Source organism: Oncorhynchus mykiss, chromosome 22, assembly GCF_013265735.2.
Source record: "Oncorhynchus mykiss isolate Arlee chromosome 22, USDA_OmykA_1.1, whole genome shotgun sequence".
NCBI lineage: Eukaryota > Metazoa > Chordata > Actinopteri > Salmoniformes > Salmonidae > Oncorhynchus > Oncorhynchus mykiss.
The window spans coordinates 878,633-893,979 of NC_048586.1; the positions used below are offsets into that span (position 1 = coordinate 878,633).

Consider the following 15,347-nt stretch of genomic DNA (forward strand, 5'->3'; position numbering starts at 1 on the left):
AGTCCAATACTGCATTTCTTATTGGGACGCATTTTTTTTTTTTTGGACAAGGAGATTCATTTGGGAAATCCATTTGTAATATTGAGGACAGTGAAGAAAGCAGTGTAAAAGGTGGATTCAATCAAGGTGACTAGAAGTGGCATTGTTTTGGTTAATTGTGTTGATGAAGAACAGAAGAAGTATGCACTGGATCTGGAAAAATTGTCCATGTCAGAAGTACCTCCAAAAGAGGTAAAGGTGGAGCCTCGCTGGATATACAGTACCAGTCAAAAGTTTGGACAAACCTACTCTTTCAAGGGCTTTTCTTTATTTTTACTATTTTCTACATTGTAGAATGATAGTGAAGACATCAAAACTATGAAATAACACATATGGAATCATGAAGTAACCAATAAAGTGTTAAACAAATGTTCATTTGTTTGCGATTCTTCAAAGTAGCCACCCTTTGCCTTGATGGCAGCTTTTCACACTCTTGGCATTCTCTCAACCAGCTTCATGAGGTAGTAACCTGGAATGCATTTCAATTAACAGGTGTGCCTTGTTAAAAGTTAATTTGTGGAATTTCTTTCCTTAATGCATTTGAGTCAATCAGTTGTGTTGTGACAAGGTAGGGGTTGTATACAGAAGATGGCCCTATTTGGTGAAACACCAAGTCCATATTATTGCAAGAACAGCTCAAATAAGCAAAGAGAAACGACAGTACATCATTACTTTAAGACATGAAGGTGAGTCCAAATGGAAAATGTCAAGAACTTTGAAAGTTTCTTTAAGTGCAGTCGCAAAAACCATCAAGCTCTATTTGCTTTGCTGGGGACATTATCTGTGATTTATTTCGAATTCAAGGCAGACTTAACCAGCATGGCTACCACAGCATTCTGCAGCGATACGCCATCCCATCTGGTTTGAGCTTAGTCCCAAGAGCGTTTGTTTTTCAACAGGACAATGACCCAACACACTACCAAGCTGTGTCAGGGCTATTTGACCAAGAAGGAGAGTGATGAAGTGCTGCATCCGATGACCTGGCTTCCACAATCACCCGACCTGAACCCAATTGAGATGGTTTGGGATGAGTTAAACTGCAGAGTGACGGAAAAGCAGCCAATAAGTGCTGAGTATGTGGGAACTCCTTGAAGACTGTTGGAAAAACATTTCTCATGAAGCTGGTTGAGAGAATGTGAAGTGTGCAAAGCTGTCATCGGGGTAAAGGGTGGCTACTTTGAATAATCTAAAATATATTTTTGATTTGTATAACACCTTTTTTTGGTTACAACATGATTCCATATGTTTCATAGTTTTGATGTCTTCACTATTATTCTACAATGTAGAAAATAGTAAATATAAAGAAACCCTTGAAAGAATGTGTCCAAACTTTTGACTGGTACTGTAGGTGATGAGTACCTTCGTCAGAAAATCCCAGGAGTGGTCAGTGCACATCACCGGACCTACATTATAATTGAAAGGAAGGAGAAAAGCCTGTCTATTGTTTGAGGAGACCACCTGAATATGGGAAGCTTGGATATGTGAGGTATGCAATGAGAGCTTTTATGTCCAAACCATTACAGTGTGGAAATTTTAAAGGATATGGTCACGAGTCAAATAATTGCAGACTGGAGAAGTAATAATATTGAAGAATCTGCGAATGGAAAATGTTGCAACTGTGGTGGGGTTCATACTGCGGACTTCCTTGAGTGTCCTATTAGGGTGAAGGAGGTTGATCAGGGCTGCGCAGTGGATCTCTTATGTGGAGGCGGTGAAGAGTCGAAAGGGAAAGAGGCAAGTGTTGAAGATATGGCGGTGGATGCATTGCAGCCAGTTGATGGTGTTAAGTCAATCGGGTGATCTGGATACATTCAGGTGGATTTAAAGCCACGGTGATTAATTGTACAGCACAAGTGTCTGAGAAGTCAATGAAGCTGGATATCAAATCTGCAGCAGATACGTTTTTTGGGGCTCCAAGACTTCACACCCTCACAGGAGGGTGAGGCTTTGTTGGGACCTGACTAAAATAAGGTTTTTACAGAAAAGCAGGTCAATTTTGTTTGGTTAATTTATTTGTATGGTAGTTAGTGTGATATTTCAATTTGACCCAAATGTTTTCTCTATTTTTGGGATCCGTATTATCCCCCGCACAGTAGGTGTCAGAAAGCACATTTTAATTGTTGCGAACCCCGTTATATACCATAGAAGAAAAGAACGCCCACTGCATAAAGTGCACGAGTGCAATAACTAAATTCACGCTTGCAATCCTTCTAAAGAACACCGTTTTTAGAAACTTTGGAAAAGGTTAAAGTATACAAAACGAAGTCCACTCTGTTACATTTCTGTTTCCAAAGTGTAATTCTGTATGACATTAAATGTTTCATCGATGAGAGAAATGTACAAAATGTCGGCCAAACCCATCTTTTCCCACTACCGGCCAATGGGCTTTCTCTCATAACCATATTTGGTAGTGAGTGGAACCGCCGACCGGATGCTTCACATTTACACATCCGGTTCTATTGTTCTATCTGTGATTTTACTGTGGTGACCTCTTTGTTGCCTATCTACCCTGAACCTCTGCTTTTCACCCCTGCTTGCGATCAGAGATGCCGGGGTTGGATTCATCGCCTAGTGGGTGTAGTATTTCAACATAATATGAAACGGTAACATAGCTAGCTAACGGTTAGCTAATAGCAATGTAACGACGTTAAACACAGCCAAGCCAAAGGTTTCCCCGTTTATCTGTTGTCAACTGCTAACGTTACTATTTTTGTAGTTGATATGAATACTTTCCATAGGAAACAGTGTTAACTGACTTTGCGATGTGCATAAATAATCGAATCCAACAAAAGAATAAATGCAAATCGTATATAATATGTATGTATGTATGTATGTATATGTGAAGGATCCAACTAATGAATACTTGGGAAGATACCCAATAGCTATGTAACGGTAGTTCACTGACTTGGCTAAGTAGCTAATGGGCTAGCCATTTTCTTTATTTTTCTACTTACTAATCAATTTCTGTGGTTTTTAGGCGTTGACAAAACTGTGGAAAACATTGGAAGACTCCCACCAGATTTATTGGCAGAAACAGTAAGGACATCCTGTATCTGTCATTTCTCTTGGCATTAATTGAGAAAGATGAGACGCTTGAAATAGTACCACGTATTTTTCAGCAGTACTGATTGGAGTGATAGGCCAATCCAGAGCCATATACACCGAGAATACCAATCCTTTTTAAAAACACCTTTCTGGTATTGAGTTGCCCTCAGAACAGCCTCAATTCGTCAGGGACTCCACCAGTTATCAAAGCGTCCCACAGGGATGCTGTTGATTCCAAAGCGTCCCACAGGGATGCTGTCGATTCCAATGCTTCCCACAGGGATGCTGTCGATTCCAATGCTTCCCACAGGGATTTTGAGTGATGGATCATTCTTGATGCAACTGCTGCACATTAAAAAAAACTGCAGCGTTGCAGTTCTTGACACAAACTGATGCAGCTGGAACCTACTATCATACCCTGTTCAAAGGAACTTACATTTTTTTGCCTTACCCATTCACCCTCTGAATGGCAAACATACACAATCCATGTCTCAAGGCTTAGAAATCCTTCTTTAACCTGTCTCCTCCCTTTCGTCTACACTGATTTGAAGGGGAATTAATAAGTGACATCAATACGGGATCATAGCTTTTACCTGGTCAGTCTGTCATGGAAAGTGCTGGTGTTCTTAATGTTTTGTATACTCAGAGTTAGGCCAGGCCACCATGTACGCGCCCATATAGAACTTAATTCTCGAAATGTTGGCGACGTAATAACACGAGAGCAACTCTGACAGGAGACAGGGTCAAGGCTAGAAGGGTTTCCAGCTTTTGTCAAATTAATATCAAAAGTTTATATTTTGTGTTTTAGCTAAACCTTTTCCAAACCTTAACCGAACTCCTAACCTGCTACTAAAAGTCAAATCTGATGTAAATTTGACAAACTGGATCCCTTCTATGAAATGACCCGCTGTAAACAAGCAAAACAGAGCAGTGAATTCAAGACGTTTTTATTGATTAGCATTCGGGATAATGGGTATCCAAGTCTTTAATGTGTTGTAGTGTCACTGGAATTCTTCATAGGTTGAAGAACAGAAACAGAACAACACAGAAGGATTAATTATCACTTAACAACGGCTATGGAGGATAAATTGTCACTCTCAGAACGTTCAACCGCATTGGCATAACTCTCTCACACATATATATATATATATATATATATATATATATATATATATATATATATATACACACAGTTGAAGTCAGAAGTTTACATTCATCTTAGCCAAATACATTTAAACTCAGTTTTTCACAATTCCTGAGATTTTATCCTTGTAAAAATTCCCTGTCTTAGGTCAGATAGGATCACCACTTTATTTTATGAATGTGAAATGTCAGAATAATAGTAGAGTGATTTATTTCAGCTTTTATTTCTTTCATCACATTCCCAGTGGGTCAGAAGTTTACATACACTCAATTAGTATGCCCTGGCATTCATTCATCAATTCACGTGTGCCTTTATTTATCTATTTATATGTGCATGCTTTTATTTCAAATGATGACAGGTTTGGTCTATACATCTATACTGGCACCGACTACACTTGTTCAGCTGCATCACCATTGACAGAAACAAATAAAAAACATTTGGACCAAATATCCCAATAGTGGTCGGTAGACCATAGTCATATGTATTAGAGCGCATCGATACAGCGACCGACCAGTCACAGTCGGATGTATTGAAATACAATACTTTTGTATTAGAGTGCATCGATGCAGCAGTCATCAGTCACCATTTCAGGAGTTGTTGTTATTGAGGATGTGGTTCTGATAATCTCCTCATGCAGTGTCAGCAGATTCTGAGTCATCTCCAAGGACAGGTCAGGGGAGTGGATTCCGCTGAAATCTCTGATGTAAGTCAACACATTTCCACTGTCCTTTCTCTCCCTAAACTTAACCATATTTACATGATCTGATGTTGTGACATGTTTTCTTCCCTTTTCTGTACAGAAGTTTCAAAGAGCTGGGATCCGACTTGACCAAGAGGCTCTACAGGAGGTTGTCCAATTTCTCTTCTTAACGTTCAGGTATTGTAGCTGTTTGTGATCCGCAACCACACAAAAATATATATATATCCAGCGTTCAGCACATGGATTTTGTTTGCTCCCCTTTGGGATAGGTCAGGAACCAGTGGTGAGGTAGTGGCTTCAGGGCCATGGCTATGATTTGTTACTAAAGTCATTGGTTTTATGTATTTGGAGAGTCATAAGGATATTCCATGGTGGGTGAGTTGTGGGTTTAAATGCATTTGGAAAGTATAGAGACCCCTTGACTTTTACACATTTTTGTTACGTTACAGCTATATTTTAAAATTGATGAGGAAATGTAATTTTTATCTGTTGACACACAATTTCCAATAATGACTAAGCGGGAACAGATTTTTATCATTCTTTTGCAAATGTATTTAAAAAATAATAAAATAAACATTTACATAAGTTTTCAGACCCTTTGCTATGAGACTCGAAATTGAGCTCTGGTGCATCCTGTTTCCATTGATAATCCTTGATGTTTCTACAACTTGATTTGAGTCCACCTGTGGTAAATTCAGTTGATTGGACATGATTTGGAAATGCACACACCTGTCTATATAAGGGCCCATGGTTGACAGGGCATGTCAGAGCAAAAACCAAGCGATGTGGTCGAAGAAATTGTCTGTAGAGCACCGAGACAGGATTGTGTCGAGGCCTCCTGGCCAAACTGAGCAATCGGAGTAGAAGGGCCTTGGTCAGGGAGGTGACCTAGAACCCTATGGTCACTCTGACAGAGATCCAGAGTTCCTCTGTGGAGATGGTAGAACCTTCCAGAAGGACAACCATCTCTGCAGCACTCCACCATTCAGGCCATTATGGTAGAGTGGCCAGACGGAAGCCACTTCTCAGTAAAAGGCACATGACAGCCCGCTTGGAGTTTGCCAAAAAGGACTCTCAGACCGTGAGAAACAAGATTCTCCTATCTGATGAAACCAAGATTGAACTCTTTGGCCTAAATGCCAAGTGTCACGTCTGGAGGAAACCTGGCACCATACCTGCTGTGAAGCATGGTTGTGGGAGCATCATGCTGTGATGATGTTTTTCAGGGACTGGGAGACTAGTCAGGATCAAGGGAAAGCTGAACGTAGCAAAGTACAGAGATCCTTGATGAAAACGTTCACCTTCCAACAGGACAATGACCCTAAGCACACAGCCAAGACAACACAGGAGTGGCTTCGGGACAAGTCTCTAAATGTCCTTGTGGCCCAGCCAAAGCCCAGACTTGAACCCGTTCGAACATCTCTGGAGAGACTTGAAAATAGCTTTGCAGCGACGCTCCCCATCTAACTTGACAGAGCTTGAGAAGAATGGGAGAAGCTCCCCAAATACAGGTATGCCAAGCTTGTAGTCATACCCAAGAAGACTGAAGTTTATAATCGCTGCCAAAGTACTGAAAGGTTCTGAGTACTTTATGTTAATGTGATATTTCAGTTAATTTTTTCTAAATGTGCAACATTTTCTATAAACCTATTTTTGATTTGTCATTATGGGGTATCGTGTGTAGATTTCTGAGAATTTTAGAATGAGGCTGTAACGTAACAAAATGGGGAAGGGGTCCAAATGCACTGTATATGTTGACTGGGTTCAGACGTCTGTGTTAAATAAACACGTGTTGTATTTTTAACAGGTCGACTGAAAAGAACAACCTCTCTGCTGATGTACTGGTAGCTAGGCTGGGAGAGGGCAGCAGTAAGTGGTCCAAAGCTGCCCTTCAGGTGCTCCATCGGCTATGGAGTGATCAGGGTGCCCTAGTCAACACGCACCAAGAGTCCCAAGCCATGCTTAGCATCGGACAGGTAGGCCTACACCCGGCTACTGGAGCCCACCAAAACAAACGGATTCTTCTCTTGCCTAATTCCAGGTCAACTCCTTGCTCCTTAGCCTGGTCCCATATCTATCTTTGCTGTATAGCCAAGTCCTATGGACCACCAGGCTAGCTCCTACGCCATAGGTACTTGTGTATATTTGAAATGGTTGGATATGGTTTAGAAATTATAGAGGGCAAGGTGTAACAAGGAAGTCTGCAGCACTTGAAGTTGCCAGAAGTTATGGAATTGGGTACTGGATTCTCCTAATTAAAGGATGGGGAATTGTACCCACAAAGGGCAAGTGTGAGTGCAGGCTTTTGCCCCAGACAAAGCTACAGTATAATACACCTAATTCAGCTTATCAACCAATCGTAGTCTTCCACAAGACTGAAGCCACTTTCCAGAGCGTCTGCAAGGCAGTCACACTGCACAAATTGATCAATGATTGAATGCCGTGTTATCTACAGTGTGTCCTTATTTAAAAGTTGCATCATATCATTGTTGCCATTAATACTAGTTTGACCACCAGCAGGAATTTTTGTTGGCATCTTATCAAGCTTGTTAGCGCTTGCTTACTTTTCCACATAATCCTACAGCGGTCCATGCTGGCCAAACGTTTTGATTGCTCTTTCGGATAGGGAAGAGCATACTTCAAGGTTTTTAATGAACCTTGTTTTGCCAAACAACACAGTGTTTTACAGATGGTCTCCTTTCCAAAATGTTTTCCTAGAATAACCATGGAGCTCCATGCCCACTGATGATAGTCCCCAAATCGATATTTGCTAATGATCATTTTATTGGATTCTGTTATATTCCGTCATTCATTGTTGTAAAGGTCTGGGGAATATAAGCATGTGATGTCTGCTAAATTAACAAAACATGCTGTTCTGTTATTTTGAAATAAATTGTCTTAGTACCATGTTTTATATGAACTCAACAAAATTGATTTATTTGTGATTGTGTCTATTAAATGTATTTATTAGACTGGCGGTTATTGGTAGGCTACTCGATTCCCAGCTATTCTACTGTTAAAATGCATATGGTGCAGCAGACCATGGCGCTTTGAGTAAGAAATGCTAAAAGTTTGTCTTTTATGATATTTATCTCAATGTAAGGCCACTGCTGGAGTGTAAAATACACATATTTACAGAAGTCAGGGACAGGTGGGTTCAAGGTTTTTATTTAAATGACATAGGCCTATAGCTCCCACAGTCCTGTTTACTGTAGGTGTTAAAAAATATACATGTATTTATAAATAACTAGGCAGGTCAGTTAAGAACAAACTCTTATTTACAATGACGGCCTACGCTGGCTAAATCCGAACGACGCTGGGCCAATTTTGCACTGCCCTGTGGGACTCCAAATCCAAATATTGGCTGTACTAGAAACGTTCAAACCTTTTTTTGATAGCACTGACTGAGATAGATTATTATCGTATTTGTTGTGCTGTTTATACTGTTAGAAATGTAGCTTCATTAAATTGATTAACCTGCCAGCTGACTGTAGGACTCCAGTGCGAGAGGGGGTCTGAATACTTTTTAAATATACTGTAAATGCTTTGCCGTCTGTAGTTGCAAGTGAGCTGTTGATTTAACCATTGGTGTGCCTGTCTAGCTGGTGGACATGCAGTGGAAGCTGGGCATGGCGGTGAGCTCGGACACCTGTCGCTCTCTCAACTCCCCCCACGTCTCCCTCCTGTTGAAGATCGCAGACACCTCTGGACAGATCTCCCAACGGTCCTTTGAAATGACCATTGCACAATTCCAGGTCAGTTTATTTTTCATCTAAAAGCAATGGATGAGTGATGTTTGAGATGATTGAAGGGTTTGCTTAAATGTTGCTACTGTACAACCGTCCTTTACTCTAAGTAAAATAGCTTAGGCAGTTTACCCCAACACTTTTGGATCCTGCTCTGTTGGAAACCGGGCCTGTTGTGTGTGTGAGTGAGAGGGAAACATTCTGAACAAATTACGATCTATTCTATTTACTGACTGACTTTTCCTACTCTCTTTGCAGAACTTCTACAGGCAATTCAAGGAGATGGCAGCTGTTTTGGAAACAGTATGATGTTCTGTGGCCCAGAAACCCCTCCTTGATGAGAATGCCATGCCCTTATTTACATTATTGGTAATGTTTACGCTCAAAGCATTTTGTGTCCACGAATGCTGAATTCCAGTGGTGTAAAAATACTTTAAAGTATCTGTACTTTACTATTTACATTTTTACTTCACTACATTCCCAAAGAAAATGATGTACTTTTTACCCTATACATTTTCCCTAACACCCAAAAGTACTCATTTTGAATGCTTCGCACACTTATTAAGAGAACATCACTAGTCATCCCTACTGCCTCTGATCTGGCAGACTCACTAAACACAAATGCTTTGTTTGTTTAAAATAATAAAAAAAATACAAATGGAGTAAAACCTGCCTCAGTCTACTGAATACCTAACCCTGGGATAGAGTTTTATTTTTCTGTGCGACAATACACCAGAATGGCTTTCCAAGAGATTGCGTGGTCCAGTCTTAAGTCAATCAATGAACCCCAACAAAATTGACTGAGCTGGAGCAATTTTGACAAAACAATGGATATACAGGTTATTGGGCCACCATGAGCCAGAACGGCTTCAATGCGCCGTGGCATAGATTCTGCAAGTGTCTTGATCTCTATTGCAGGGATGAGACATCCATTATTTTCGGTGTTTTGTTGGTAGTGGTGGAAAACATTGGTGTTCATTGGTGTTCATTTGGTTGAGATGTTGTGACTGAGAAGACTGGCGTATGATTTACATTTGTTTTCATGCTCATCAAACCATCACTCAACTCTGAGGTGTAAATGTTTTAATTTAGGTAAAAAATCAAATACAAATTTCACTTTGAACATGTGGATCAGGTTGTGTAGATTAGTAGGGGGGGGGGGGGAACAATTGAATCCCTTTTTAAATTTTTGAAAGCTGTGAAAGGGCTGTGTAGTATGGTTAAGAACGGGTGTGTGGTCTGGCTAGTCCTCCTAACTTCAGAGTCTGGGGAGGCTGTTTGACGTCGGCACGATGCAACGAAAATGAAGGTGTCTGTGCTTTTACTGTGCTGGTTCTCCTTTCTCACTCAAACACCCACATGGACAGCCCCCTTCCATTACAACTGATGGATTTTCAAATCCAAACTAGAAATAGAAGCTCACTCTATTTCTGAACTAATATTGTACCAACAAGCAAACTCCTGTCCAGAACAGTGGGGTACAACTCTCCCTCGCTGTGTACCATGTGGGCTGCGTCAGCCAGGCTAGTGAGTGTGCACTTGGGAAGAAACAGATCACTCAAGTTGTCTCTTTAATTCCCAAGTGCAGCGTTAACTAACTTAGTTCATGGATATACCTGGTGGTGCCTATTATTCTAATTTGTGCCAAATCACCTGTGCTCTTATTCTATCTTTTGAATGATTTTGAAAGCAGCTGTTACTTTTAGTAATGTGTTATGCATTCTTATTGATGTATACATTAAGCATTCCTTTGCCTTTTACTTATTTTTGTTGCACTTTGACCCCAGGGTACTACACCTTTATATCTGTAATGTTGTCTGTCGTTTTCATCACGAATGGACTAAATAACAAGTACAATTTGTTTCATTTGATACAGACGGCCATTTGGTTTTGGGGTCACTTCCATTTCAATTCAGGAGACAAATAGATGTTCTAATCCTAGGCGAGAGTGTGAGCTATTATATGTTGCTGATAACTGTGACCCCTTATGTGTGTGCACCTTGAAAGGTTAGCTTTCAGTATTAGCCAGAAACGGACAGTTCGGGAAAATGCCAGATGGGCTGGTCTATCTTTAGCCCAGTGGGCTTGTCTCAATTGAGGGTTTTGCACTGAATTATTATTTGGCTAATAATGGGGCCTCAGTGGAAAAATGGGCAGGTGTGGGGGCCTTCTAGGAAAAACAAATATGCTGATGGGATAGAAATGCCCTGGCAATTGTCTGGCTCCAGTATAAAGCTGCCAGGAGGGGTGGAGGTAGTGAAAGGCTCCTGGGGGAGACCTGTTTCTGTTTTGTTTTAAATAAACACCATTAACCAATGTATCACACTTGTCTGATCTGTGTAAACGTCTAGATCAAACCCCTGGTCTGCCACAGTACGTGTGTGTGTATAGTGCATCTGTTATTGTGTGTGTGTGTATAGTGCATCTGTGCATAGTGCATCTGTTATCGTGTGTGTGTATAGTGCATCTGTTATCGTGTGTGTGTGTATAGTGCATCTGTTATCGTGTGTGTGTATGCATGTGTCTGCACCTATGTTTATGTTGCTTCACAGTCCACGCAATTCCATAAGATGTATATTTACCTGCTTTTTAAATCAGATTCTATTGCTTGCATCAGTTACCTGATGTGGAATAGAGTGCTATGTAGTGATGGCTCTATGTAGTACTGTGTGCCTCCCATAGTCTGTTCTGGACTTGGACTGTGTCTTTTACCCTGTTTAATTGGCATATATACCTTATATTAGCCCACCTAAAGCTTTGCTAGGTTTCATGAACAACCCTTTTAATTCAAAAACACTTTAAATAAACTCAGCAAAAAAAGAAATGTCCTCTCTCTGTCAACTATGTTTATTTTCAACAAACTTAATGTGTAAATATTTGTATGAACATAAAATTCAACAACTGAGAAACTGAACACGTTCCCCATAGTCTGTTCTGGACTTGGACTGTGAAGAGACCTCTGGTGGCATGTCTTGTGGGGTATGCATGGGTGTCTGAGCTGTGCGCCAGTAGTTTAGACAGTGTGCTAGTCGTTTAAATAGACAGCTCGGTGCTTTCAAAATGTCAATACCTCTCACAAATACAAGTAGTGATGGAGTCCATTCCTCTACTTTGAGCCAGGAAATATTGGCATGCATATTATTAATATTAGCTCTCTGTGTACCTCCAAGGGCCAGCAGTGCTGCCCTGTTCTGAGCCAATTGTAATTTTCCTTAGTCCCTCTTAGTGGCACCTGACCACACGACTGAACAGTAGTCAAGGTGTGACAAAACTAGGGCCTGTAGGACCTGCCTTGTTGACAGTGCTGTCTAGAAGGTAGAAACTAGGGCCTGTAGGACAGCACTGTCAACAAGGCAGGTCCTACAGGTTATGAAATCCAGTTTCAACTATTCAGAGCTGCCCTTCATAATGTAAAAATAATCCATATTCATGTCCTGGCGTAGTACATTCGGGAGCAGTTTGGTAATGTCATTTACTCGAGCTCTGGGAAAGATCATTGTATTTCCACCAGGAACAGTCACATTTCTCACCATGCAGCTACCCAAAATCACGGTTGGCGAGAAGGACGAGGAAATCCGCCCACTCCCACGCTTTCAAACAACTTAATAGGAAGGCCTCTTCATTGGAAAGGGAATGCCCCCAGAGTGAAACTCACAACTTCATGCAAATCATACTCAGGAGGGCTTACTCTACCTGACTTCCAGTTGTATTACTGGGTCTCTATCTCAGTTAAAGGCTGTGTTAGTATGGCAAATTACAACAAGTTCACCCTCTTGGAGACAGATGAAAAGTGTCTTTTACCCTGTTTAATTGGCATATATACCTTATATTAGCCCACCTAAAGCTTTGCTAGGTTTGTGTCACTGAACAACGGCGGGGTCAAAATCAAAAGAAACAGTATCTGGTGTGGCCACCAGCTGCATTAAGTACTGCAGTGCATCTCCTCCTCATGGACTGCACCAGATTTGCCAGTTCTTGCTGTGAGATGTTACCCCACTCTTCCACCAAGGCACCTGCAAGTTCCCGGACATTTCTGAATATATGAACAAACACCTTTTCTATAATAACCCCATCTTACCCAAAGCCCTGAGAGATGGTATTACATTTTATTGGTTCAACAAGGGAATTAAAACATTTGGTAATCTGTATAGAGGCTTGCATGAAGTGCCATGATGACCTTGGTTTTATTTTTGAGGATGAGAAATGGGAAAGCTCTTTTTAGATGCTTTCATTAGCGTCTTTCATTAAACACAAGTGACAAGTTAAAGTTCCCCTGTATGCAGATGACGTCTGTGTATGCTGTTGCGCCCACAGCTGACCAGGCTATTTTTGAGCTTCAAAGACTGACTTACAGAATGTGATGCAGCAAATCGTGCACGTGGTGAACATTTATTATTGCGAGTGCACTTAATCACATGTGATGTAGACTATTTGATGTCTGTATGTACAGTGCCTTGCGAAAGTATTCGGCCCCCTTGAACTTTGCGACCTTTTGCCACATTTCAGGCTTCAAACATAAAGATATAAAACTGTATTTTTTTGTGAAGAATCAACAACAAGTGGGACGACATTTATTGGATATTTCAAACTTTTTTAACAATTTCAAAAACTGAAAAATTGGGCGTGCAAAATTATTCAGCCCCTTTACTTTCAGTGCAGCAAACTCTCTCCAGAAGTTCAGTGAGGATCTCTGAATGATCCAATGTTGACCTAAATGACTAATGATGATAAATACAATCCACCTGTGTGTAATCAAGTCTCCGTATAAATGCACCTGCACTGTGATAGTCTCAGAGGTCCGTCAAAAGCGCAGAGAGCATCATGAAGAACAAGGAACACACCAGGCAGGTCCAAGATACTGTTGTGAAGAAGTTTAAAGCCGGATTTGGATACAAAAAGATTTCCCAAGCTTTAAACATCCCAAGGAGCACTGTGCAAGCGATAATATTGAAATGGATGGAGTATCAGACCACTGCAAATCTACCAAGACCTGGCCGTCCCTCTAAACTTTCAGCTCATACAAGGAGAAGACTGATCAGAGATGCAGCCAAGAGGCCCATGATCACTCTGGATGAACTGCAGAGATCTACAGCTGAGGTGGGAGACTCTGTCCATAGGACAACAATCAGTCGTATATTGCACAAATCTGGCCTTTATGGAAGAGTGGCAAGAAGAAAGCCATTTCTTAAAGATATCCATAAAAAGTGTCGTTTAAAGTTTGCCACAAGCCACCTGGGAGACACACCAAACATGTGGAAGAAGGTGCTCTGGTCGGATGAAACCAAAATTGAACTTTTTGGCAACAATGCAAAACGTTATGTTTGGTGTAAAAGCAACACAGCTGAACACACCATCCCCACTGTCAAACATGGTGGTGGCAGCATCATGGTTTGGGCCTGCTTTTCTTCAGCAGGGACAGGGAAGATGGTTAAAATTGATGGGAAGATGGATGAAGCCAAATACAGGACCATTCTGGAAGAAAACCTGATGGAGTCTGCAAAAGACCTGAGACTGGGACGGAGATGTCTTCCAACAAGACAATGATCCAAAACATAAAGCAAAATCTACAATGGAATGGTTCAAAAATAAACATATCCAGGTGTTAGAATGGCCAAGTCAAAGTCCAGACCTGAATCCAATCGAGAATCTGTGGAAAGAACTGAAAACTGCTGTTCACAAATGCTCTCCATCCAACCTCACTGAACTCGAGCTGTTTTGCAAGGAGGAATGGGAAAAAATGTCAGTCTCTCGATGTGCAAAACTGATAGAGACATACCCCAAGCGACTTACAGCTGTAATCGCAGCAAAAGGTGGCGCTACAAAGTATTAACTTAAGGGGGCTGAATAATTTTGCACGCCCAATTTTTCAGTTTTTGATTTGTTAAAAAAGTTTGAAATATCCAATAAATGTCGTTCCACTTCGTTATTGTGTCCCACTTGTTGTTGATTCTTCACAAAAAAATACAGTTTTATATCTTTATGTTTGAAGCCTGAAATGTGGCAAAAGGTCGCAAAGTTCAAGGGGGCCGAATACTTTCGCAAGGCACTGTATATATTTGTGATGTGCTGTACATCAAATCAATTGCATGTGCTCTATTGCTCTGAATTTCCCTCAACTGATAATATTGGAAGAAAAACACAAGAAATGAAATATCTGTGCAGCCCTCTGAATGATTGTGTCAACCCAAAGTGGCCCCCTTACAAAAAAAGTGAGTAACACTGGTATATATGAATGCATCTGCCACTCTATTGAAGCCACTGGATGTTTATGTTCTTGTTTTTTTGCTTGCTTATCCACTGTGTACAAAACATTAGGAATGTCTGCTCTTTCCATGAGACTGACCTGGAGAAAACTACGTATGATCCCTTATTGATGTCACTTGTTAAATCCACTTCAATCAGTGTAGTTGAAGGGATGGAGACAGGTTAAAGGGGGATTTTTAAGCCTTTCCACAATTGAGACATGGATGGTTTGTGTGCCATTCAGAGGGTAAATGGGGAAGACCAAAGATGTGCCTTTGAATGGGGTATGGTAGTAGGTGCCAGGCGCACTGGTTTGAGTGTGTCAAGAAATGCAACGCTGCTGGGTTTTTCACACTCAACCATTTCCCGTGTGTACTAAGAGTGGTCCACCACCCAAAGGACATCCAGCCAACTTCACAAAACTGTGAGA

General features: G+C 41.0%; 1 protein-coding gene across 3 annotated transcripts; it reads left to right on the forward strand.

The window, feature by feature from the left end:
• The first annotated feature begins 2,500 nt into the window (after nt 1-2,500).
• Nucleotides 2,501-9,342, forward strand: commd6 (COMM domain containing 6). Of its 3 annotated transcripts, none has more exon segments than NM_001165074.1 (7): nt 2,501-2,610; nt 3,017-3,075; nt 4,866-4,931; nt 5,029-5,105; nt 6,736-6,904; nt 8,531-8,683; nt 8,933-9,337. In NM_001165074.1, coding segments are annotated over 7 exon segments (600 nt in total). In that variant the 5' UTR covers nt 2,501-2,585; the 3' UTR covers nt 8,984-9,337.
• The last annotated feature ends 6,005 nt before the right edge of the window (nt 9,343-15,347 follow it).

Coding starts and splice junctions, on each gene's coding strand:
- commd6 (XM_036958499.1), top strand. CDS start 2,802: ATGTGCATAAATAATCGAATCCAACAAAAGAATAAATGCAAATCGTAT. Junction 3,076..4,865: donor CAGATTTATTGGCAGAAACA/GTAAGGACATCC, acceptor CTCCTCATGCAG/TGTCAGCAGATTCTGAGTCA. Junction 4,932..5,028: donor ATTCCGCTGAAATCTCTGAT/GTAAGTCAACAC, acceptor TTTTCTGTACAG/AAGTTTCAAAGAGCTGGGAT.